The sequence below is a fragment of the Siniperca chuatsi genome, linkage group LG6, assembly GCF_020085105.1.
Source record: "Siniperca chuatsi isolate FFG_IHB_CAS linkage group LG6, ASM2008510v1, whole genome shotgun sequence".
NCBI lineage: Eukaryota > Metazoa > Chordata > Actinopteri > Centrarchiformes > Sinipercidae > Siniperca > Siniperca chuatsi.
Genome location: NC_058047.1, coordinates 4,028,077 through 4,051,881, shown reverse-complemented (window position 1 = coordinate 4,051,881; position 23,805 = coordinate 4,028,077). Strand labels below are relative to the sequence as shown.

Sequence of the window (23,805 nt, the reverse complement as noted above, 5' to 3'; positions counted from 1 at the left end):
ATGTTTGCTGGTGCCCTGTGTCTTGGTTTGTCAACCTCCCCCGCATAGCCTATACAGAGTATATGCATGTGACATTGGTCACTCCCTGTGAACACAGACAATCAGCATCTGCCAGGTGCATTCATGTGGAATAATAAAACATATATCCAATAGTTGATCAATTAGGCTGAGCTCTGTGCCCTGTGGATGATGGCCTTGTCACCCTGAAAGAGACCACTCCCATCAGGACGCAAATATTTTATGAACTTACTCAGATCCTTTTCCTTTTGCCATCTCGATCCACAATTAAGGTCAACTGGGCCCGATCAGCTCTGAAATAGCATAGCATCTGCATTTGTTGTTTCATCATTCATTTATTGTGGTTTTTCCTTTAATTCGTCACTCATGTAAACACACGTTTGTACACGTACGAGTACAAATTTACAGCACTGTCGTCAGAAGTTCAAGACAATGAGAAACAGCAGGTTGTGCTAGAGCTTAAAACGGCAACTGCAGATTTTCTCAGTCTCTGTCAGTGTCAGTTGTGGGACTCAGTTTTGCACAAAGAAAAGAAGCAAGGGAGTCATTTTTCTTTCCTCAGTTTGTTTGTGGATTCAATCTGGCTCATGGACACTTCAGAATGGGCGGGTGAATGCCATGGGGGACATCAACTTGGATCTTTCTGAAGAACAAAAGTGTAACTACTGGGTTGATTGCTAGCTGCTCTATGAGAGTGACCATCCATCCCCTCATATTCTCGCAGCTGAACTTAACCCTGCACTCTTTAGTGTTCCCACATGCACAGAACACGTGTGATGAATGAAGGTTTCTGCACAGCAGTGCCCACACAGTGTGAGTCAAATACCTCGAAACACACAGCGAGACACCTGCCGTCCAAACAAGAGAAGAGAAGAAGAGCCCTGAGCTATACTGGAGCTGTGTGTTGTTCTCTTTTGATCAGGCAGGCTGGATGAGCAGACTGCTGTGCTTCTCAGGGCCCCAGCCACTTGTTTTTTTTTCTTTTTATACAATGATGTTTACTTTAAACTGTAATAAAATCACACCTCCCATCATGTTGTGCACTCTGGGAAGTTGAGCAGTGAGAGATTGCTTTCACAGCGCTACTGACACTCTCAGCTGGAGCAGATGTTGTGATACACACTCAAATGTTCAAGAATAATAAGAGATTAGGAGTTGCTCTGAGTGTTTGATCGCTCCTGTTAAGACAGTGTCTCAAGTGATGTGAAATGAATTCCTCTGTCAGGGTCGATCTATCATGTTCTGCTCCTGAAATTGGGTTTATTTTGGCATACTGACGGGTCAATTCTGTAACAAATGTAACTACTCAAACCCAGTTTTTCCTCTTAAATTTCCCCTGAAATAAAGTTAGAAAAACACATTTTGCCACACTTTATAAGAGTATCATGTGCGGTATATTCTGTATTTGGTTCTTACAACACTTAATGCTATGATACTTGCAGTTTGCTTGATTGGCAAACCCAAGACATGTCAGCATTGCAGCAAATGGCAACATCGCCCTTTTTATCATTATGCACACATTTTTCCATGTTTCAAGCTGACATATTTGGTGTTCTTAGAAATCTTGGGATCTTTACTAAAGTTAAAGCTACGGTTCTGTGAGAGAGGAGGTATTATACTTGTTCCTTAAAATATGAAACCAACAGACTCTGTGTTGTTTGACCAGGATGTTTACTGAACCACATTTACACAAAAGTTGTCAGGGTCATTATGTTTTATGGTGCATTTTTTAAAATTGGGTTTTGACAATGCAGCTGTAAAAAGGACTACATATTTAGAAATGTTTCAGTGTATGCGCACACACCCGAACACAAGCACACACAGAGAAATGTCCTCTCAGCCCACGTCAGCATTGTTGCTATTGGAGATTGATTTCTCAGTGCATGTTTGTTTTTTCTGCTTCTTCCTGTGTGTAGGCCTGCAACAGTTCAATTAAACCCAGAGTATGGCTTTGCATGTGAGTGGCATGTGAGACTTGCATGTAGTTTTAATACATTTTCTTATGTAATCATTTGTAATTCTGACTTCTGTTGCTTAAATAAGTCCATGTTGTCTGCGGCAGCTCTGGGATTGATGAAAATGTATTTACAGAAATTTACCCCATGTGTGAAAGTTGAGAATACATTCCCAGTGGTAAATTAAACTGATTTTGATCCTTGGATTACACTTCTTTGCTTATGTTGTATGCATAGTTTATGCAGCTGTATCAATGTTCAAAGATAGTAGTTTTACTCTGGGTCTATAGTGACTGATGATAGAGGATACTTATTTTAGAAAGGAACTCTTCAGTTGTTATTGAGGCATTAGGGACCTCTGTTACTCCACCCTCACTGTTTTGGTTCACACATAATTTCACACACTATTAGATGTACAGAATGTCAATAAGTGTTTTTGCTTCATCCAGAGCCAGAAGAGACACACTGCTGCTGTGATTTTGAAAATGTAAGATTATAGATTAGTATAGATTTTGGTCAGTAATAGAACCTTAAAAAGAAACAACAACAAGGCCAATTGATTTCATACCAAAAGTGTAATCATGAATGATCATGAAGCACTCAAAACAATGAAAAACGTATATCTCCGCCAAGGCTGCAATTTCCTCCTCATTTGATGATTTATAATATAAAATATCTACATCTGCATCAAAATACATTTTATTATAGACAATCATGGGATACATGTGCCAGATATTTTTATTTCAAGTAAATGCAATTGGCTGTCTCATGAAAGAATAGCAAAAATGTTAAAAAAAAATTGCACTGTTTCACTGTAGCACTGATTTTCACAATACAAGTATGCCCAGGTCTCTGAGTAATGGCCCACATTTCCAACAAATAGCAATGAAATCTTCAAAACATTATTTTTTTTTTTAGATATACTAGGCTGCTTAATAACATATCGCCACACAAAACAACCTCTGGCAGCGAAACAAAAGGCATTTCTCCCTCCATCCTTTAGGTGGCGCTGTAACTGACGACCTCCAGCTCTCTCAGAGGATGTGCCCTCTTTAATGAAGTCTCCTCCGCTGCTCCTACATGCTCTCTTCCCATTGGCTGGTGTCACGGCCGCTTCCTGCTACGTACTGCAGTTTGCAGCGGTGTTTGGTTTACGGATGCTGAGGAGGCTCGTTGTTACTCACATCGTAAACACACAGACGGGGTTTTTGTCGGTTTTGTGGGTCAGTTTGGCAGCAAACTGTAAACATCCAGCCGGTCAGAGATGGCCCAGTGCTCCGAGCCTGCTACCGTTAGCTCCGCGGTGAACGGAGAGCCGAGGAAGGCAAGGAAGGTGGCTGTTATCACCGGCATCACAGGACAGGTAACGTCACCCCAGCAGCATCTAGTTACACTGAATGAATTAATGAACGAGTTGCATTTAAAAACATCCTAACGTCTCCTTGCTCGTAATTGCCTCTGGCGTTTGAGGTATGGTTGCAGTTATTCATCTCTTATACTGACTGAAGTTAGCTAAATTAAACTGAAGTTGTCCCTCAAACTGTTGTCCCACCAAAATTAACTTTTATTGTTTCTATTTAATGTCAGAAGGGAAGATGAATGTTGTCCCCAGACGAAATAATTTCTCCTCGTAGGATCTCAAACACCTGCTCCCACTGCAAGGAAGTTCTCAGGATAGCCACCTTTCCATGTAGTGATGTTTTTCCATTGAAGTCCCTTGTGTAGCAGCTCATCGACACCAAACAGCCGGGCAAGCAGGTTTTTAGAGGACATGAACTTTAGCATAGTGCTCCCTCAGTAATCAGTCTATTAGTGGAGTTATTTCATGATGATATAGGTTTGTTGAGAGTATGATGTCTCATTGTCACCTGCACTCCTGAATCTCTGCCATCTTTACATCAAAGACCACAGTGGAAATAAGTCTTTTATAAGACTTTTTTGTGTTATCGTTGACATTTTTTGTAGTTGTGTGTGATTTGATGTCATCCTCATCCATAGTGTTCCACTATTTTGGATTTTATGAGACCAAACTCTTCACAGGTGTGCAACAAAAACGTCAATAGTCAAGTTTGTTAGCTTGCAGCTTGCTCAGAATTATTAATTTGGAAAACAGAAATTTGTGGAATGATAACATGATAAGAGCTAATGTAGAAAACGACAGATGTATTTGCTGCCTTGCTGAACAGTAAACTAAATTCAAACTAACTGCTTAAAATGTCTCTTACAAAGGCTGCAACATTTGGTTTTTTAATCCAGTTTTATAATACATACTGTACATTCAGTGAGTGAAGTCAAGACTCTGATCTACCCTGCCTTCTTCCTTCAAGTCCAACAATACGGTAACAATACAATAGATGATTTCTCCCATGGAAGACTATTTGAAGTCATTCTATACAGTACTGTATTTTATTGCTCATGTCCTACAGCTACTGTTTAATCTGGTATTGTGTGAACCAGGCTGGGTATCAGTTTCTGTACCCGATAAAGATACTTCTATTGGTACCTAACTTTGCACATCTTCGTATACTTTAAGTTTATTTTGCATAGTTGCTGTTAGTTTTTCAAAATTGGAATGTTCTGTGAGTTAATAAAACCAATGCATAATGAATATTTTAGTCCGGTCCCACCAGTTCAAATTTACAGTCTTCTTTCCAGTGGTTAAACCTGCAATAATTTGATGGCAGCAGAAACAAACTATGAACACAACATTATATATTATCACATTTTAAGTTGATATGGCAAGCTTGTTAGCACACATTGCACATTTTTCATATCAAGCAGATACAGAGAAATATTAGCTTTCTTTTAGAGTCATGTTTGTCTCCACCAACTCCTGAGGGAAATATCTTGTTCTTTAGCAGCTAGTCGCGATGTGTGTCTGTCTGTTTGATGCTGGACAGATTCCATATGGTTTTATAGAGCTTTTTTGCTGAAAACTTCTGCCTGCTTCGACCAAAAATGCTGCTATGAAAGCGATGAGGTTGAACCAAAAAAACAAACAAACCAAAAATAAAAAACGATTTAGCAGAACCTCGCTATAAAGCTCTGAGTGGAACTGTAGTGTTGGATGATAATTATCTGTGGGTATCTCTACGAGCGACACATCTCACATCCAGGTATAGTCATTTGATCCGTTGTTAATATAATAATTTTGGATATAGTTGCTCTAAATCAATAAGCATGTTTGAGTTGTGTAGGAATGTGTAGGTTAGATAAATCTCCTACGAGGAGAATACAGTGGCAGAGGGGATGCTGTTGTTCAGAGTTTCTTCCAGAGGCCGTTTGCTCATGACCAAAATGACTGAATGTGTGGGCCAAAATGAATAAAGATATTACAATTTGACAGTGTATGTACGTTTGGATGTCAGAGTAACCAATTTGATGATGTAAAGTGGTGATGTATATTCTGTGTAAAATTTTGGACTGTATTTGTTGAGTTTGGCATCACCTTCAATGGAGAAATGTTTTAAATCTTATCTTTACATGAACAGCCAGACAGGAACTTTGACTGAACAATATACAGTATAAGATTAACAAAATCAGGTCTGACCAAGTCTAGAGTGCTAACTTTCAGTACTTGACAATTTTTGATATTTTGTGCTACGGACACAATTCTGTTGCTGTGTAAAAAAATATTGAGGAAGCGTCTTATTCTGTATAGGATCTATGGAAAGGCAGGTACCAGGTTGACTTCACTATGACATTAATAGTTACTGTTTGACTTCATGATGCTACTGTGGAGTGAAACATTTGTCATGCTTAACACCCAGCACTCTAAATGTGTCATTCACCTAAAGGATCATAACCCAAACAAAACATCTGGACAATGGGCAGAGAGGAGTGCTAGCTTGTGTACAGAGTGAATAAAACCAACACGGGTCAGTGGTTAAATGACACTACTAGAGTGATGATGTTGCCAAGGATGTTTTCTATCATGTTACTCTTATGGCTTTGTTTGTTGTAGTTTCTTTGCCTGGAGGTTGGGAAGTTGTGTTATCATCATGGTTATGACAAGGACCCATAATTCATTCTGTCATGAAAAACTCACACCTGAAAGTCAAACATGCCTACAGTGGTGCGAAAACGTGTTTGCCCCCATCCTGATTTCTTATTTGTTTGTTTGTCATACTCAAATGTTTCAGATCTTCAAACAAATTTAAACAAAGTTGAACTTTTTGGAAGGTGTGTGTTCCATTACATCTGGCATAAAAGTAACACCGCATTTCAGAAAAAGAACATCATACCAACAGTAAAATATGGTGGTGGTAGTGTGATGGTCTGGGGCTGTTTTGCTGCTTCAGGACCTGGAAGACTTGCTGTGATAAATGGAACCATGAATTCTGCTGTCTACCAAAATCTCCTGAAGGAGAATGTCTGGCTATCTGTTCGTGACCTCAAGCTGAAGCGAACTTGGGTTCTGCAACAGGACAATGATCCAAAACACACCAGCAAGTCCACCTCCGAATGGCTGAAGAAGAACAAAATGAAGACTTTGGAGTGGCCTAGTCAAAGTCCTGCCCTGAATCCTATTGAGATGCTGTGGCATGACCTTAAAAAGACAGTTCATGCTCAAAAACCCTCCAATGTGGCTGAATTACAACAATTCTGAAAAGATGAATGGGCCAAAATTCCTCCACAGCGCTGTAAAAGACTCATTGCAAGTTATCGCAAGCACTTGATTGCAGTTGTTGCTGCTAAGGGTGGCCCAACCAGTTATTAGGTTTAGGGGGCAATCACTATTTCACACAGGGCCATGTAGGTTTGGATTTTGTTTTCCCTTAATAATAACAACCTTCATTTAAAAACTACATTTTGTGTTTACTTGTGTTATCTTTGACTAATATTTAAATTTGTTTGATGATCTGAAACATTTGAGTGTGACAAACATGCAAAAAAATAAGAAATCAGGAAGGGGGCAAACACTTTTTCACACCATTGTAAGTCCATTCAGTATTGTGGTTAGAGACTGAGAATGAAACATTGTTTTTTGTAAGGAGGTTCATAACAGCTTTTTTTAGTTAAGTGTGGTCAGTATTATCATCTGATATTTGCTTATCTCATACTGTTGATCCAGTAAATGCAATACGTTTTTACAGATATGCAAAAAATTGTTCATAGGTTAGATTGTGCATATTTGATCAATTTTTATTTATCCAAGCTTAATGTACTTAGTTTTATTTTATACTTAATTGATTATGTAGTTATTGTGACTGTCATCTTTGATAATAAAGTTTATTATTAACTCAAAAATGTGCTGCCTCAGTACATATATTTGTCATAACTTTAATTATACCCCAAATTTAGAGATCCTTATTTTATCTGGGGGAAAAAAATAAGTATTTAGTTTAATATATAGGTTTTTTTTTTAACTCTCAAATATTGATATTGGTAACCTCAAGTTAATTATTGTTTAGTCCATACTTAGTACACCAGAGTTTATCTTCCATCCTATTGCATTATTATTCCTCATCACAAGTTTCTCTGTGGATGTGCATAAATCCTAAATCATTATTAAGGATGACCACAAAATTCATGGTTTTATAAAAACAATTTTTCAGGCATCTGTCAGACATTCTGATCTGATATATTACTTATAAATGCAATTGAATTTACTTGTAGTAGTAAGGGCATTGTCAGTTTCTATGAGTTGATTTCCATCAGAGCAAATAAGCAGCAGGGAATAAGCTGAGACTTGGGGAATGTTTCATATGAGGTGAAAGTTAACCGTTCCCAGAATACAGCCCTGTAAAGGTAACTATCACAGGTCTTGGAAAGTCATTTTCAACCTCTCACATTCCTCTGTCAAGCAGCACTTTCCAAAGCTTCTTCTCCCCTTGCCTTCTTTAACAGAAAACAAAGAATAACAGTGTTAATTCATTTTTATTCTGCCAGTCACGGCTGTACTGTTGAATACTGAGAGTCCATGCAGGAGGCAAGCAGGCAGGCATCTGGATAGACCATCTCAGAAGTCACTAGCCGGGGTGTCAGGGTCACAGTGATGCCATAAATCGCCTGGCTAACTACTGTTCATAAATTTCAGGGCAGCACGCTGCTCAGTCTGAATATCTCTGACTGCTGTCTCAGTGTGAAGTATTGGTCTGAGAGGTTGTGAGGTATGGGAGACCACCTGAGTGCCAAGACAGAGCTGCAGAGCCAGGCAGGGGCTCTGGCTGATAGTGCTGTTTTATGATCCGGGGTTATGAAGAGGACAGGTTCGGCCTCTCTGTTCGACAGTAAAACTTTATTTTGGCTTTGAAGTTCACACTTCTTTCTTGAGCTCCTCTGGTTGGGAAAACAACGCATCACTGCGATACGACCCCTTGAACTGTTTGATGCTCATCCTGCAAGCCTCTTTTCTTCATCCTTTGTTGGCGTTTGAAACACTTCTCTCATTCCTTCTTCGCCTCTTTCCACTGACTCCACTGTTAGCAGCACAGGATAGAATCTGAGCGAGTGCCAGCAATAATAATCATAAAGCTAAGAATCTGTGCACACATCTCCTCTGTTGCTCATAATGGCTGCTGATGGCTCCTTCAAGGCTGATTCCGCCTCTGAATGTATGAAAGTCTGGTCATTTGTAGTTAGACAGGAAGAGATGTAAGTTCAGCTGCAGTTTGTGGTGAAAAGCTGAATTAATTCAACAGTCAACAAGTGAACTGCATAAATTGCAAAAGTTTGGTCTCATCTTGAACCGGAGCATCTGCAGATTAATTCCATAACCGAAATGTTACGATCCACTAAAGTCCTTATTAAGTTTATACAGTTAGGCGTACCCAGGATGCTCGGTTACAATACCATTACACTATTCTAAGCATCTTAAAGTAAACTGAGACTACGAATAGACTATTAGATAGAATAGAATAGACTACTATGAATAGATAAATTGGCCATATATCTACTCTGAATCCCATATATTAAACGGAGGATAGCTGCAACAACCAATGACATCTAACCTAAGTTCAACCAACCAGTCAGCCCAAAGTCCAGTTCAGACAAACAGAATCTACAACCGGTGACACTGTAATTAATAAAGACAAACATCAGAAGTGAGCAAGTACCAGAAAGGAAATATCATTCACTGATATATTTAAAAATAATTAATGTTCTGGATATTGTTATTGAGGTTAATGTGGCACTCATATCAACCAGTCCATCAACAAAAGTGTCACTAACATAAAGATGTTGGTCAATATTATTTATTTTTCAGTAGCGTCATAAAATGCCAAACACCTCCTTCAGTGCTATATCATTTGTTGCTGTGACTTTACTGCTTTGGTTCTAGGGCATCTTGTTTTCAGATTAGTAGGTTTGACAGTTAATCTTGATCAGAAATATTGATTTGACTCACTGGATTTATCTGGCATAAACCTTGTGTTGTTCACCTTTTAACCCCTTTGAACCCGGAGACTGTTTTTGCACATTAAAAGCCTTCTTTAATCCAGGGACGTTTCACTGCTTCCCTTCCCTTACCCACCCATCCTGTTGGGTTGGGGACTAGCAACCTTCCAGTCACATGGGCCACTGCTGCCCAGTTGCATAGTGGCCGTACATTCATTGAACTGTCCGTTTCTTAAATTACATGTCAGGTCACATGGTCAAACTAGTCTCACAGTGGCTTTTCCAGGATATTGCAACTCAATATGGCTGAAATACCCTGAAATTACTCCCTGTATGCTGTTGTGATGAACCTGATCTGCTCTAACATGTCTGATGTCTAGCTTAGCTTAGATATTTTTACTGAGACATTAGCTGTATCTGCAATATGGGTGTGTACAGTGACTGTGTGTATGTGGAGTTTCCTCTCTAAGTCGTGAAACAGTGTACTTGTGTGCAGAAGAGGCCTCTTCAGTTCTTCTGATTACTGAATCATATTGATACCAGGAAGCTCTGTTCATTTATTTTAGCGCCACGCCTGAGTTGGTCCTAAAGTAGAGTGGAGAGATTCAGGCAGCTCTTCACACAGCACACCAACTGTTCCTAGTTACTGCTGTGTGTGTGTTTATGTGTGTGCATGTGCTTGTGGGTGTTGTGGGCTGTGATTATAGCTTCATTAAACCATATCAGGCCTAATTGCAGACCAGTGGTGTGCTTGGCAGCTTCTTCTTGCGGTCTAATGAAAGCACAATAAAGTGATTCATTTGGAGTTTATACACAATGACAAATAAATGCATGTACGGCCATGAACTCTGTATTTGCATAAATACATGCATAATGCCTGCAGGCACACAGACTGAGGTCTTTCAATTTTGTTTTGGGTCAAATATTTTTCCATTAGTTATTTTTTGCCTTAATCTTAGGCAGGTGATCTAACCCTAATGAGGTATCAGAGGTCACAGAGCGGCCCTAGTGATACTACCGGTATTGGTAAAGGCCCAAATAATTCACTTTTCCACCAGCAGGGGGTACTGAACTCATAGTGCTGGGGTTTGTGCGAATACATCACATACTCCCTTATTTCTTCTCTTTGGCTGAAGGGATGACAGTAGCTGTGTTGGTATTCTTAGTGGTGAAAGAGGTTATGACTCTTTACTACGTTGTATGTTCAAAAGGCAAAAATTCTACTGCTTCTTGCTTCTCAAATGTGAATATTTACTGTTATTTTGTCTTCAATGACAAACTGTAAACTGAATATCTGGGTTTTGGAATGTTGGTTGGACAAAACAATTTGAATAAGTCAACTTGGGCTCTGGGTAATTATGATGGTCATTTTTCACTATTATTTGACATTTTATAGACCAATTGCTTCATTCAGAAAATAATCGGCAGATTAAAGGATTATAAAAATAATTGTTAGTGGCAGGCTTACACTCAACATGTAGTCACACTTTCCATCCATCCAAGTGACTCCTCATGACACCAGAGGAAGAACTTTGTCACTAAAATGTTGCAATACTTAGGAATATTTCATCATAAAATTGTTAAAAACGTTCATTAGAATAAGAATTAGCAGACATCAGCTGCCGCTCCTCCTATATATTTTTTAGAGCATTTTCCCTGGACCATTGTTTTAAATGGGATATTCAGTGTTAACTTTTTACAGCTTTTTTTCCTATCTATATTTCCTTTTATTGTCATATGATACCTGATGAGGTTGCATACATGTATATTGTTTTTTTGTCAAAACAATCATCTGTTAAGCTTTGTTCTCAAAGCGTGTTTCTCACCATTTTAAGATGGAAAATTAGTTTTGCTAATAAATAACCTTATTCACGCCACCTGTGTAGGAGATTATTATATGAATAGAGATGTAGCATAATGTAGAAATTAAGGGCCTGAGAAAAGTCTGTGTTGCAGACATTGTTTTATTTTTATAGCTAACAATGTTCTTCCTGGTAAGATTTTTGGGCACAGCTAGGGCAGGTTATTGAACTGCAATACTTTATGTACTTTTAAAATTAACCACAATTTGTTTGTTGCATGTAATATTGAAACCTGTCAAGTAACAAAGCTTGACAATGAATGTCTGGTCAGATTTCTGATCTTGTTTATTTTGATCAGATAGTCCCTGATTTAAGACATAGCTTTGCCAGTTTTTGTAGTTAATGTTGGTAAAGTTAGTTAGTACAGCTGCCCTTGGGTAGAAATTAAATGAAAAATGAAATAACATGTTTATATTTCTTGAAGTAAGGTGATAAAGGGGCACTGTTTTTGTATTGTACTGAAACTCAGGTATTGTATTGGTTCTGGAATCGAAAGATACACAGCTAGTGTCTAAGGCTTCTGTAGTGATAAACTAAACATGTCGAGCTTTAAGGTGAAAGAGCGAAAACTGAATTGCTTTCCTGTGAGAAACGCAAACACACACACACAGAGCAGGGCCACCTTCTGATATTGATGCGTATCCATCCTTAATGAAACCACACGATGATGAAATGATAATGATGATGATGATGGGAATGTTGATTGGAGCTAATGATAGCACTCGGTGGGCAGTTCTGATGAGCGAACATTGTTAACATTTTTCCGACACATGGACAGATTTAGTCTAACATCAACATCAGCTTCAGGTATTTCTTTCCTCTGCCCTTTCACCCTTTCCTGATCTTTTTCTCTATTTACCTATTTCTTTAATTCTATCTGAGTTCCCCTTTCATAACCTTTTTTTCCTTTAGTTTTATGTTAGGTTGTTCATAGACATCTTTTTAAATAATGGGATTTAGGCGTACAGAAAATAACTGAAAATGAGGAAAGAAACATAAAAGATATTTAAAATGTATTAAAACATACAAAAAGCTATGCATCCAAACAGCTGCACTTGCACTTTTCAGTCCTTAAAATGTCTAAGATTTAACATGATTATACACTATACGCTTGTACATTACTCATTACTAGCAGGAATTAAAGGTCCAGTATGTAACATTTAGGAGGGGCTTTTGGCAGAAATGGAATATAATATTTATAAGTATGCTTTCATTAGTGTATAATCACCTGAAAATAAGAATTGTTTTGTTTTCATAGCCACCGTAGTTTCTCCTACACGCTTGGAACGGGAGGGTGAGGCGAGCGGTATTCAAATGGTTACAAACTGCAATTTCACTGCTAGATGTTACATACTGGACCTTTAAATGTATCTTCTATTTGATTTGTATTGTGTTGTCTTTATGTACCCCAAAACATGCACATGTATGCACTCACACACAGTCAATTGTTTTCATGTTATTTAATTGAATTGTAGCCCCTTTAAGGACTAAAGAAGTTAGATTCCTTAAACATGAAAATCAAAGTCTGTCAAATTTATACTGAGTACATTAATACTTATACTTTAATACTATGTTGACCCCACTCTGTTCAGTGATAGTAAAAGGTTTCACACCTGTACCTGTATGTAGCACATGAATTTTTTACACTCTTGCTCCCCCTGCAGACAATCTTCGACATTCAGAAGAGGGATTCAGTTAACACTTTCATAACACCAGTATTCAAATATGGCACAATTATTGTCTTATGCTTTAATTAATTTTCACCCTGCTGTTGCTGAACCAACCTTTTGGCTTATATTCAGTGTAGCTATAGAGCAAAGAGATCATATTGTGTCAAAGGCCAAAATGAGTCTTTGAGGAGTTTGTGGTGTGACATTGACCTGGCAGGTGAGCATGTAGTTGTGTGTATGTGTGTGTATTTGTGTATTTGTGTATGTGTCCAGCCCCCTGCTCCCACCAAGCGCCCAGCTCCCCATAACAGGAAACAGCAAGGTGAGGCCAGGGTTTATGGGCTAATACGGCCTCAAAGGAGCCTCTTGTTTTGAAACAGAGCTGCAGCTCTTCAGGCTTGCTTTCCATATTGGTCTGGCGTGGAACGCTTTGACCCTGGCACAGGGGCAGGAAAACATGACACCAGCCGGAGCTTTGAACGCTGTGGGGACGGGCGAGGGGCTGCCAGCCCCCTCTGGGTTAGGCAGAAACAGGTTGGGCATCAGTGCCAACCCACCGCACAACCTGAGTGCTCAACCTGCAAAAGCTGAAAATTATTTTGAAAAAAACATTTAGAGAAGTACTAAGGCATGCATTAATTTTTAAAAAACAAGTAAAACATTTGCTATTAGTGTGTCTTTAGTGGATTGTACTAGCAGTTTAGCATTTTTAAGCCCATCCAATTTTGTTTCAGGGAAAAAACAGTTATGGAAGTTACAAGTGTGTAAATCCAAATTAAAAGCCTTTATTCAGGAGAGTAAAAAGAAGCAAAAAACAGCCACATGTTCTGGCTTACACCTTCTCCAGGGTGTTCAAGTGGTGTCATGAGGTATATAGAACAATGTAATAAAAAAAAAATCACCTGTTTAGATTTCATTTAAAACACTACTGCCTACAGACCACATTAACCCATGCAAAAATAAACAAATATCACCATACATTTGACCATCAAAGTTAATTCTCAACCTCGGGGACAGTAGTTGGGCAAAATGTCCCTTCTTCCCATCTCACAGTCTTCATTAGTGGATGAGGTTGTCATGGAGAATGACAGTAGGCCTCTTTCTTTTACAGTAATTTTGACATTTTGTCAAAGTAGGAAAAGCGTAGTTAAATAATACAATTAATGATGGCTGAATTCCACTTACCTACTTTAGTTTCAGGGTCACTTTCATGGCTTACTGGGACACTTTGTTAATGTTCTTAATAACACGTCCGTTTCTTGTCTGTTGTGAAAAAGGCCTATTGAGCAGCAAATGACAAACACGACATGACAACTTGTCATGGTCTCCACGAAAACTGAGCCTTTTGTTCAGTTTTCATGGAGACCATGACCACATCTCACAGTCTTCATTAGCAGATGCACTGAAGCATCTGCTAATGAAGACTGTGAGATGTGGTTGAAAGCTCTGTCCTAAAGCAAGTTTCTGATTTCTTCAACGTTATAATAATCATAAAAAAAAAAATAGAAACCAATGGCTGCCTGAAAGGAGTGAAAACCTATTAGACTACAAAATATTTCGGATTTGGAGGGGTGGCAGAGTGGAGCCCCCACCAACCTGATACTTCCTGCCTCAGTGTGTCAGGTTCCCATGTACATCAAAACCATTAGAAGGCAGACACATAAGGAATCCTCATCCTCATAATACACAGATCTCAATTTCTTATGATTTCAGACTGGAGGCAAAGTACAAAAACGGCTGCCTCAAATTCTTACAAATAACAGCCATATCAACAACCAGAAAAGTGAACATCTAAATGAGATGTAATAATATAATTTATGTTATGGTTCAGTCTCAGCGCTCTCATCAACCCTGCTTCTAGCAGCGGGGGAAAGCTGTTTTCAGTAAACAAGCTCTGATTAACCCACTGTATACCACCAGCAATATGTCAGGGCTGTGTGTTTGTTAGCTTGTTTTCCTCTGCCCCCTAGTGGCTATATATCAGGTAATACTACTTTAATGCAACTCACTGTGAACTAATCTGGGAGATAAAGTCTCAGCAGTTTCTTTTTTAAACAACTGCCTGAGTTTTTCCAGCATGTAGTTGTCGGTTTGGGAGTGTAAAGCTTCCACGGGCAAATTTCTTGTCTTTGCTTGGCCCACCTGTACAGTCTCTCCACGTACAGGTCATAATTTAGCCTAAAACATGACCATCCTGCCTGGTGCTGAGTGCAGGTTCTTGGGTGTCCTTCAACCTCTAGCCCCCCTAAATCCTTCCTCCTCTGCTCCCTGCCCTACACCTCGACCATTACCCCCAGACCTGGAGAGGAAGCATCGGGCTGGCATGCTGGCAGAGTATGCGTGTCTGTGTGTGTGTGTGTGTCTAAATGTGTGTGCACATATGTGAGGGGGATTGAGGGATGAATGCCATGACTAGTTCGGAATGTTCCAGAATGTGCGGTCGGAAAGTCTGAGCAGGGAAAAAAGACGAGGAGTAACATGGGTGAGGGGAACAAGACCTTATTGACAGGACTCGCTCTCTCTCTCACTCTCTCTCTCACACACACACACACACACACACACACACACACACACACACACACACACACACACACACACACACACACACACACACATTGGCCCAATGTCTGCCCAAAGCTCCTGATTCATGTGGATGTTGCACCTAATGATCCCAGGACTCAGTATTCAGCTGCAGTGCTTGTATTCCAACACCATAAAAGAGTTTTTCTTTTACCACTCGTCTCATCTCATTAATGTGTCATGGAATTAACATTAACAATATACTGGTTTACTTTCCAACATATCACTGTACCAGCCAGTTTCACCAAGAAGAATTGTATTAAAAGACCATTTAGAGGTTTTCTGGTGGGTTTCCCCCGAAGGTTCTCTCTAAAACATCCGATATGACACTACATGCGGACATCTGTTGGAGTAATCATCGATGAAATGATAAAAACGAGTATTTTGGTTTACTGTACCTACAAAACCGAAAACAACTTCTGCTTCATTGAAAAGTCCTATGTCCATCTTAGGAGCTCTCCATCTTGAAAGAGCGACGCTGATGTTTGCTCTAATTTGTTTGTTGTTGCTGGTCTCTAACATTTTTTTTCTTTCTCTTTTTTTAAGCCACATTGTTTCATATTTTCTCATTGTGTTCTTGTACGATGTAACAATGATCCTCCATACTTGAGGCATCTAACACATCACTGAACACATGAGACTGATATTTAATGTTTCCCCTGATAATCAAATCTTGAAAAATGTGTTCTGCATAGGTGAAAAATGTTATTAAAACTACTGATATGATTAAATTATATGACAACATTACATTACATTAACTCATTAATAGGCAATTACTAATTTTTAAGGGCTGCAACATATTTTTACCTGATGCTATAGTAATAACACACACTAAAAATGTATTAAATTGGGCTATCATATAAAAATCTATCTTATATAATCAATTAATTACAGCATCAATTATTTTTATAAAAAACATTTTTATTTTCTCTGGGCTTTGTCTCTGCCTCATCTCCCACTGTTGTTAGTTTATATGCGGTCACTACTAGATAGCAGTTATCACATCATCATTTGGTACAGTCCTGCCTGTGTGTTTATCTGTTGTTGGTTGAACCAAATAACATGTCACCAACATGTTATTTATGGTCTAATATTATTTAAGTTTATACAATAGTTATGATACTGCAAATAAATTGACTATGCCAAGGTTATGTTTTCCTTTGCTATGATTCTGTTCTAAAGTGTTGGAATAGATGTAGGCCTAGTTTAGCAGGAGATAATGCCATAAGGCAGTTTTAGTGCACTTGGGTAAGAGGAAGTTTGGAACAACGTGAGGCTAATCAGGTGCAGAGAAGTTTGTGGAGGTGTTTAAGTCAGTGGAACACGAGTCAAAACCGAGAACCTCACATACTAAGTGGCCTATGAGTAAGATAAAACGTCCGCTGCACATGTTTTATCGTGTTTTGGTTGTGTTGCTATGATTCGGTCGTTACAAGAAACTCTAATCAATATGTCTGAACCATACACTTGTGTGTTTGCAATGCCATTTTACAGGTTTTAAGGGGTGTTGTCTTCTGTCCTTTCAGGATGGTTCCTACCTGGCTGAGTTCCTGCTTGCTAAAGGCTACGAGGTGAGAGAGAAATCCAGACTGCAGACTGAACAATACCAAGAATTGGTCCTTTTGATAGCTCAGACACACACATACACAGAAATGAATGCAGACACTCACGAATGCCAACGAACACAGACACACACAGAGCAAAATTCCCTCGATAAGCTGGATCCAGCCACAGCAGTGTGTGGGCGCTCCTGAGGGATTGACTTGACAGTCAACTTTGTACACGGACTGACTCACACCTCACCCTGATAAGACCCGTTGTGTTGCTTCGAGCCTGTTCACCCCTCACCTTTTACCCCTGGGTCAGACCATTAACAGGGAAATGGTTGTTATTATACGGTCATACAAGTGAGGTCAGTAGCTTTAACCTACTGCACAATGTATTTTCAGGAGCACAAAAAGTCAACAGCATGTCGATGATGCAGAGGTTAGCAAGCTGTTTCTGAACGACTGAAGCTACGTAAGGCTTCAGTGTTGGTTTCACACCCATGAAAAGTGACATACAACACACTTGCATAAACATTCATGTCGCACTAGTTCTCATTGTGTTTTCCTGACAGTAGCTGTATGACTTCATTTTCCTTCAGATGTGTAGCAGCACACACACAAACACACACCTCCATCGCAGCCTGCCTGGTCAGCTTCGCCATCTGCTGCCTACCTCAGAGACAGCAGAGAGGAAGTGGACTGGGTCCAGGCTGGGCATGCTGCATGTGGAGGAGGTGGGATGGGGGGGGTGGAATTAAAAGAGCAGCGCACAGGCAGGCAGGAAGTGCACAGTGAATAAAGGAAGTCAGGTCAGGGCACAGCGTCCTCCCACTAATGGAATCCCCTTGGATCATGTTCTGTTATCTTCCCTGAGCAGAACTTCCTCACACATTCCCCTCAGAACATGGACCATGGATCACAGATCACAGGCAGCATTAAAAACACAGTGAGCTGGAGTCATGAGACACATTATCGTTATCATCTTTTGCAGTACAAAATACTGTACTGGTCCAAAGATCTTTGAAAGAAACACAGTAAATCAAAGTAGGCCACTGTATCATATTTGTCATCTTTGTGAATAAAATAAAATCAATGTATAAAAAAATACATATACATAGAATACAGTAAACATGACAAACTATAGCTAAATAGTACATCTAACTATTCTAAGACAGACAAAGAGTGTTCATGACATCGTGACATTATAGCACAATTCTTCTGTTTATGTACATGTTTTTATTTCACACTTGCTTTGGCAATGTAAATGTCTGATTCACATGCCAGTAAAGCCCCATTGAATTTAATTGAATATAACAAACCCCCAAATGTAAGATGATCCCAGAAAATAAACACTTTTTTATATCAAGGACAGAGCAGTAATGGCAAGATGATATATTTTATGTATTGCAAAATGAAATTATTATATTTTATTACCAAATTGACTCAATTTAGTAGGAGCCTGCATTTCATGGTTCATGCAAAACCAGTTCAGTCTGAAAATTGATCCACTGACAGTAATGTGATAAAAAGGTATAAAATCATCTAGACCAAATTTTAACTGTGGTTAAAACTGAACCCATCTGATCTAAACTGGATCTCCGCCAGTGACTATAACGCCTTTCTATAGCGCCACACATGCAGATTCAACAGTGGCAGGCTGTCCCCTGCCTCATCGTCTATAGATTTCAGATTTGTTTAGCATAATAGTTCATTTCCCGCTGATCCCGCAGTATGTGTTGTTGAAACTGTATGATACATAATAATGGCACACACTAGCAAAATTGATCTGCATTGTATCCATTTCTTCTGTCTCCTTTTCTCACAGGTTCATGGGATTTTGCGTCGTTCCAGCTCTTTCAACACGGGTCGCATTGAGCATCTTTATCAGAACCCACAGACGCACACTGAAGGCAGTAAGTATCCTGTCTACACCACCAGTGTCTGGTTAATTTGCAGAACAGAAAACAAACCCTTTTAGATATTATCTATCACCTTTTAAAAAATCACCTTACAAATATTAAATCATATGTCTTTTGTTTTGTTGTTTTGGTGGAATCTTGACAATACATTTTGTCTTTCAAATTCTTCCACTTATGAGATACAGTTTTATCACGTGTCTCTGTCTTAGTTCTAACTATGGATACAAGATACAGATCATCCTCCAAATGGGGCAGCTGCCAGTAGCTGCAGGTCCTGCACACCAGTATAAACACAGGCAGTCTATTTATTTTTAAGCCGTAGGACAATATGAATGAGGGCTTGGTACTTTAAAACCTGAGTGAAGAACACTTCTTCCAGACTACAGTGAAGCCCCACTTCATGCACAGGCACAGATTAGAAATCACAAGATAACTATTTCAAATATGAAAGCAACAGCATGCCAACTGGCAGGGAAAAAAAATCATATAAGGAATTACAGTTACACCAGAACTGACTTATCACCAGAATCAGTTGGCTCTAAGCGAACTTCTGTCAATGGGGCATCACATTTTCAGATCTGGCAGATTCCGTTTTAAAACACACAAAGAAAAACAACAACAGCAGCAGCAGTTGAGTTTTCTTCTCTCATAATCGACATCTATGATAATTCTAAAACAAACTTCTCAAAACAAAGTCATAGTGAGTGAATATGTGAAGGAGCAATAAGTGAATTACTGTAGGAACTAGTATTTGTTTTTAAATATGAAATTGACTGCCTATGTATGTAAGTGTTTGTATTAGTGAGTCCTGTTTTACATGTGATTCTATCAGTGTGTGTTTGTTCCTCTCTTTGTCAGACATGAAGCTGCATTATGGCGATCTGACTGACAGCACGTGTCTTGTGAAGATCATCAACCAGGTGAAGCCTACAGAGATCTACAACCTGGGTGCTCAGAGTCACGTCAAGGTACTGTGATCGCACAAACACAACTCCAGCACTCTGATCTTTAGTCTATGCAACACACTGTGTTCTTCCAAATGAAGACCACCTTTCTGATTTGACTTTTGCGATTAACATTGTTAGCTTACTTCCCATTCCCTGGAATCACTGGGTTTGTTTTGGAGAGCCTGACAAAGGAAAAGAGCTGATAACAGTCTTGATAACAGTGGATATGCATTCCAACTGTAATTATAGTGAATATGAAACCATGCAGTTAGACTAGAAGAGTAATAAATAAAGTTGTGTGTTAGTTCCAAAGTTTTTTTGCCACGAAGTACTTGCCCTTGTCACAATACAGATATGAAGTACTTGCCCTTGTCACAATACAGATTTCCAGGGACATGTGACTTGATAAATCACGATGTAAAATGAGATGGTGATAGCGGTTGCTAACCTTTTTAGGTGATGTCCAGCAGCAGAATCTTTAAAACAGCACCTGCTTGCAACAGAAGTGTTACCTTTTGAAATGTAAAAAGAAAAGCTAACTCAATGTTCTGTAAAGCTGCATTAATCCATTTTTGGCCACTAGTCGACAGAATAACTCCAAACAAGCTGACAGACAACCCATCCTGGCATATTATTGCCTTATAAAGTTTTTATCTGTTAGCAAACAATTGTCTCTTTGGACTTTCAGCAACATTCCCACTGGAATTTTGTCACTGTCCACTCAATGAAGTTAAGGCCAATATTCACTTTCCTTTTAGCTCTGATTTGGTCTCTACCAACTCCTGAGAAATATATCTGGCTCTTTAGCTGCTAGATGTTCTGCTTTCTTTACCACCTATTCTCTAACTGTGTCTGTCTGCCATTTGGTGCTGGGCACGTTTATCATAGCTTGTTTGCTTAAAACAGCTGCCTGCTGCTCTTGGAAATGGGGTTAATCAGGGTAGTGACAGTGAACCAAACAAGCAAGCAAAGATCTAAAAGAGGCTTAAAAGCTGCATAGAACTGCAGAGTTGGCGCTAAATCAAAATCGTTACATTATATGTAGTCAGTTAGCTTAATTTCTTTCTTTAATCACAACTATTTTACATTACTGCTAATATTTTCCAAAGCATGTTGCTGTATGTGTTTGTGTTTTGAATATGGTTTTCCTGTATTTCAGGCAGACAGTGATTTCCATTAAAAGAGTACTCCACCGATTTTAGCATTGGACTCCTATAACATTGTCGGACCCACGATGGACAGTTAAAAAAAAAAAGATCAAAATTGATGCAGCAGAACCAAAGATATCTTTTATTCCATGCATTGTAAATACCTGGCGCCTACATTACCCACAATGCAACTTGAGTGCAGACAGTTTGGTGTGTTATGGTAGTAGCTGCTAATGTAGCCTCGAGCTGCTATTCTCTCTCTAATTTTTCAGACTTTGATGTGCTAAGTTCCCCTTTTAATAAGAAAATATTGATTAATGGAATGTTAAGAATGACTAGCTAGTATGTCAAGCAGCTTTCATGTCCTTTCAAGTTTATTTTCATAGCATAATTAACATTAGTTGTTAGGCGTTGTCAGCAGTAATTTAAGGTATGCAAGACTTGTAATTAATGGGCTTAAACATAAGTGTTGCGCCTGACTTGGGTTTTCATTATTGCATCTAGTAAATGTAAAAACATTCTTGTCTAATAAAATTCTTATTTGTCAAGTCAATTTAAAACTTAGTGGATGCCAGTTCCTCCACAAATATAGTTAAATGTGTTTGAGTGCCAGTCTCTGTATATGGTCAGTACTAACTGCTGCTGTGAATGGTTAACAGCAGATTATGGTAAAAGGGACTTTCAGTTCTGGGAAGCTCATGTGTGGAGGATGCTGGAGCTGATGGGACAGGAACCAATGTTTTCTTGGATGGGTCAGTCTGTGCCACAATGTCCCTTTTGTCTCAGAGCTCTGCAGAGATCCCAGGAGATCCCTCGGCGCCGCCCCCCTCCTCCTCCTGCCCCTCCACACTGGGATCTGACACACAGTCTCCAGGCAGCACTGATTCTCGGTCACCATGGCGGTTTGGGTGGGGTATGGAGCCAAGAGCTTAGTCAGATCATAGATAATAAGGCCATTTGTAATGTGAACATGAGACACTGCTTTTCAATAGTAGTAGTTTCTTCATTGAATCCAACCACATTTGGATGAGATTGGTACATTTCATCATTCAGTTCAACTTAATTTGATTCCAGTCTTTGAATCCCTGAGTAAAACTGGAAGAGCCGGGTCACATCTCTACGGTGTAGTATAAGTTTTGCTGAAATGATTAATTAATTCATTAATTAATTGATTAGTAACTCAACACAAAATGTGTGAATTATAGTTTCAATAACCTGTTAATTCTTTTTCTCAGTCATCATGAAAAAATACCTAAACATTTCCTGGTTTCAGTTTCAAAAATCTAAAACTGGTTCACTTTTCTTCAATATCATTATGAAACTACTAAGAAGTCTTACTTTAATCACTTGTTTGACACTTTTGGCAGAAGAACAAAACAAGCTGGGAGACAAAAGGCATTTTCCTGATAAAGTTGTTGTGGCTAAAATGATTGCAGTTACTTATTTACACGTAAAGCAGACAGAGAACAGCATTATCATTCATTCATTGATGAAGTGCAATATTCACTCTCCTTTTATCTCTGTTTTGGTCTCCTCCAACTCCTGAGAAAAATATCCGGCTTTTTAGCTGCTAGATGTTCCAGTCTCTTCACCAACTAGTCTGTCGCTGTACACTACCTGCCCAGCAGGTTTATTTGAGCTTGTTTGCTGAAAACAGCTGTCTGCTGCTGTCAATAGAAAATGAATAGTTTTAATCATTGACTAATCATTTAAGCGAAAATTGGTCTGGTTCCAGCTTCTCCAATGTGAGGATTTACTGATTTTCCCTGTTTATTGCATTTTAATATTTAATATTTGGGTTATGGACTGTTGGTTGGACAAAAGAAGACCGTTGAAAACTTAACGATGGATTCTGAGGAACTGTAATGGGCATTTTAACTATTGTTTTATATTTCTTAGCCCAAATGATTAACTGAGATAATAATATATCAATCGATGATTAATCGATCGAAAATAATCCTTAGTTGCAGCCCAAGATGAGAGCTCATAGTAAATGCGATGTAAAACTCTGAACTAAGATTAATTTGATGCAGTGTTAGCATAAAAAATACAGGAGTTTTATTCAAGAGGTTAAGTTTACAATAACGCTGTTCTCAGTCATTGCCGTTGTTTTCATTTTTATAGACTAAAAGATTCATAATTGATTAAAAATTAGATTTATTATTACTCACTGATAAAGAAAAAAGTAATGAAGAAAGACAAACAGAAAGAGAAAGAAGGGAGTGGGAGAACGAGTGAGAGGGTAGGAGAATGATGACGACTCCTCTCTCCACATCCTTTGTGGTCAGAGGCCGTGACTCTGCTCCCACCTCCCACATGGAAGATCATCCTCAGGCCACACACACACTCAGAGTGACAGAAAATCCCTGTACCTGTACAAGGCTCTTCTGTGTTTATTTGTTTCTACACCAATAAACCTGGCTCTGGTAGCACCTCACCACATGCTGCCCGCTCTGAACAGCTGAGCCCAGTGGATTACTGGCAGCAGTGGTGTGGAGCAATTTCCAGTCTGTCCCACCACAGAGGAAAAGATCACTCACACCGGCTACTCAGCAGCTCTCTCTTCCTTCCTGGCAGCCCTCTCTCCGCTGCCGCCGTTTTATAGGGAATCCCTTCTGAGGCCAGCTTGTTCATCCGACTCACCCGGGGAGCTTGAGTTGTAGTATTGGTTTGAGATGGGGTGTCTGTGTGTGTGGGTGTCGGTTTCCGCTGTAGAGAGTCATCACTGAGAACAGAGTGAAGGTTATTTTGTAATGCTGCAGGGGCGGAGGTGAACAGGGAATAGTGGACGGACACTGAAGGGCCAGAAAGGCAGCCAGCT

The 23,805-nt window shown here is 39.2% G+C and overlaps 1 protein-coding gene across 1 annotated transcript in view; it reads left to right on the top strand.

The window, feature by feature from the left end:
- Positions 1-3,057: 3,057 nt before the first annotated feature.
- gmds (GDP-mannose 4,6-dehydratase) overlaps positions 3,058-23,805 on the top strand; it is a 173,713-nt gene continuing 152,965 nt past the window's right edge. Inside the window, exons 1-4 of the mRNA XM_044201037.1 lie at positions 3,058-3,336; positions 16,950-16,994; positions 18,796-18,883; positions 19,748-19,857. Coding sequence (XP_044056972.1) covers positions 3,238-3,336; positions 16,950-16,994; positions 18,796-18,883; positions 19,748-19,857 — 342 coding nt within the window. The 5' untranslated portion in view covers positions 3,058-3,237. The remainder of the gene's footprint in view (positions 3,337-16,949; positions 16,995-18,795; positions 18,884-19,747; positions 19,858-23,805) is intronic.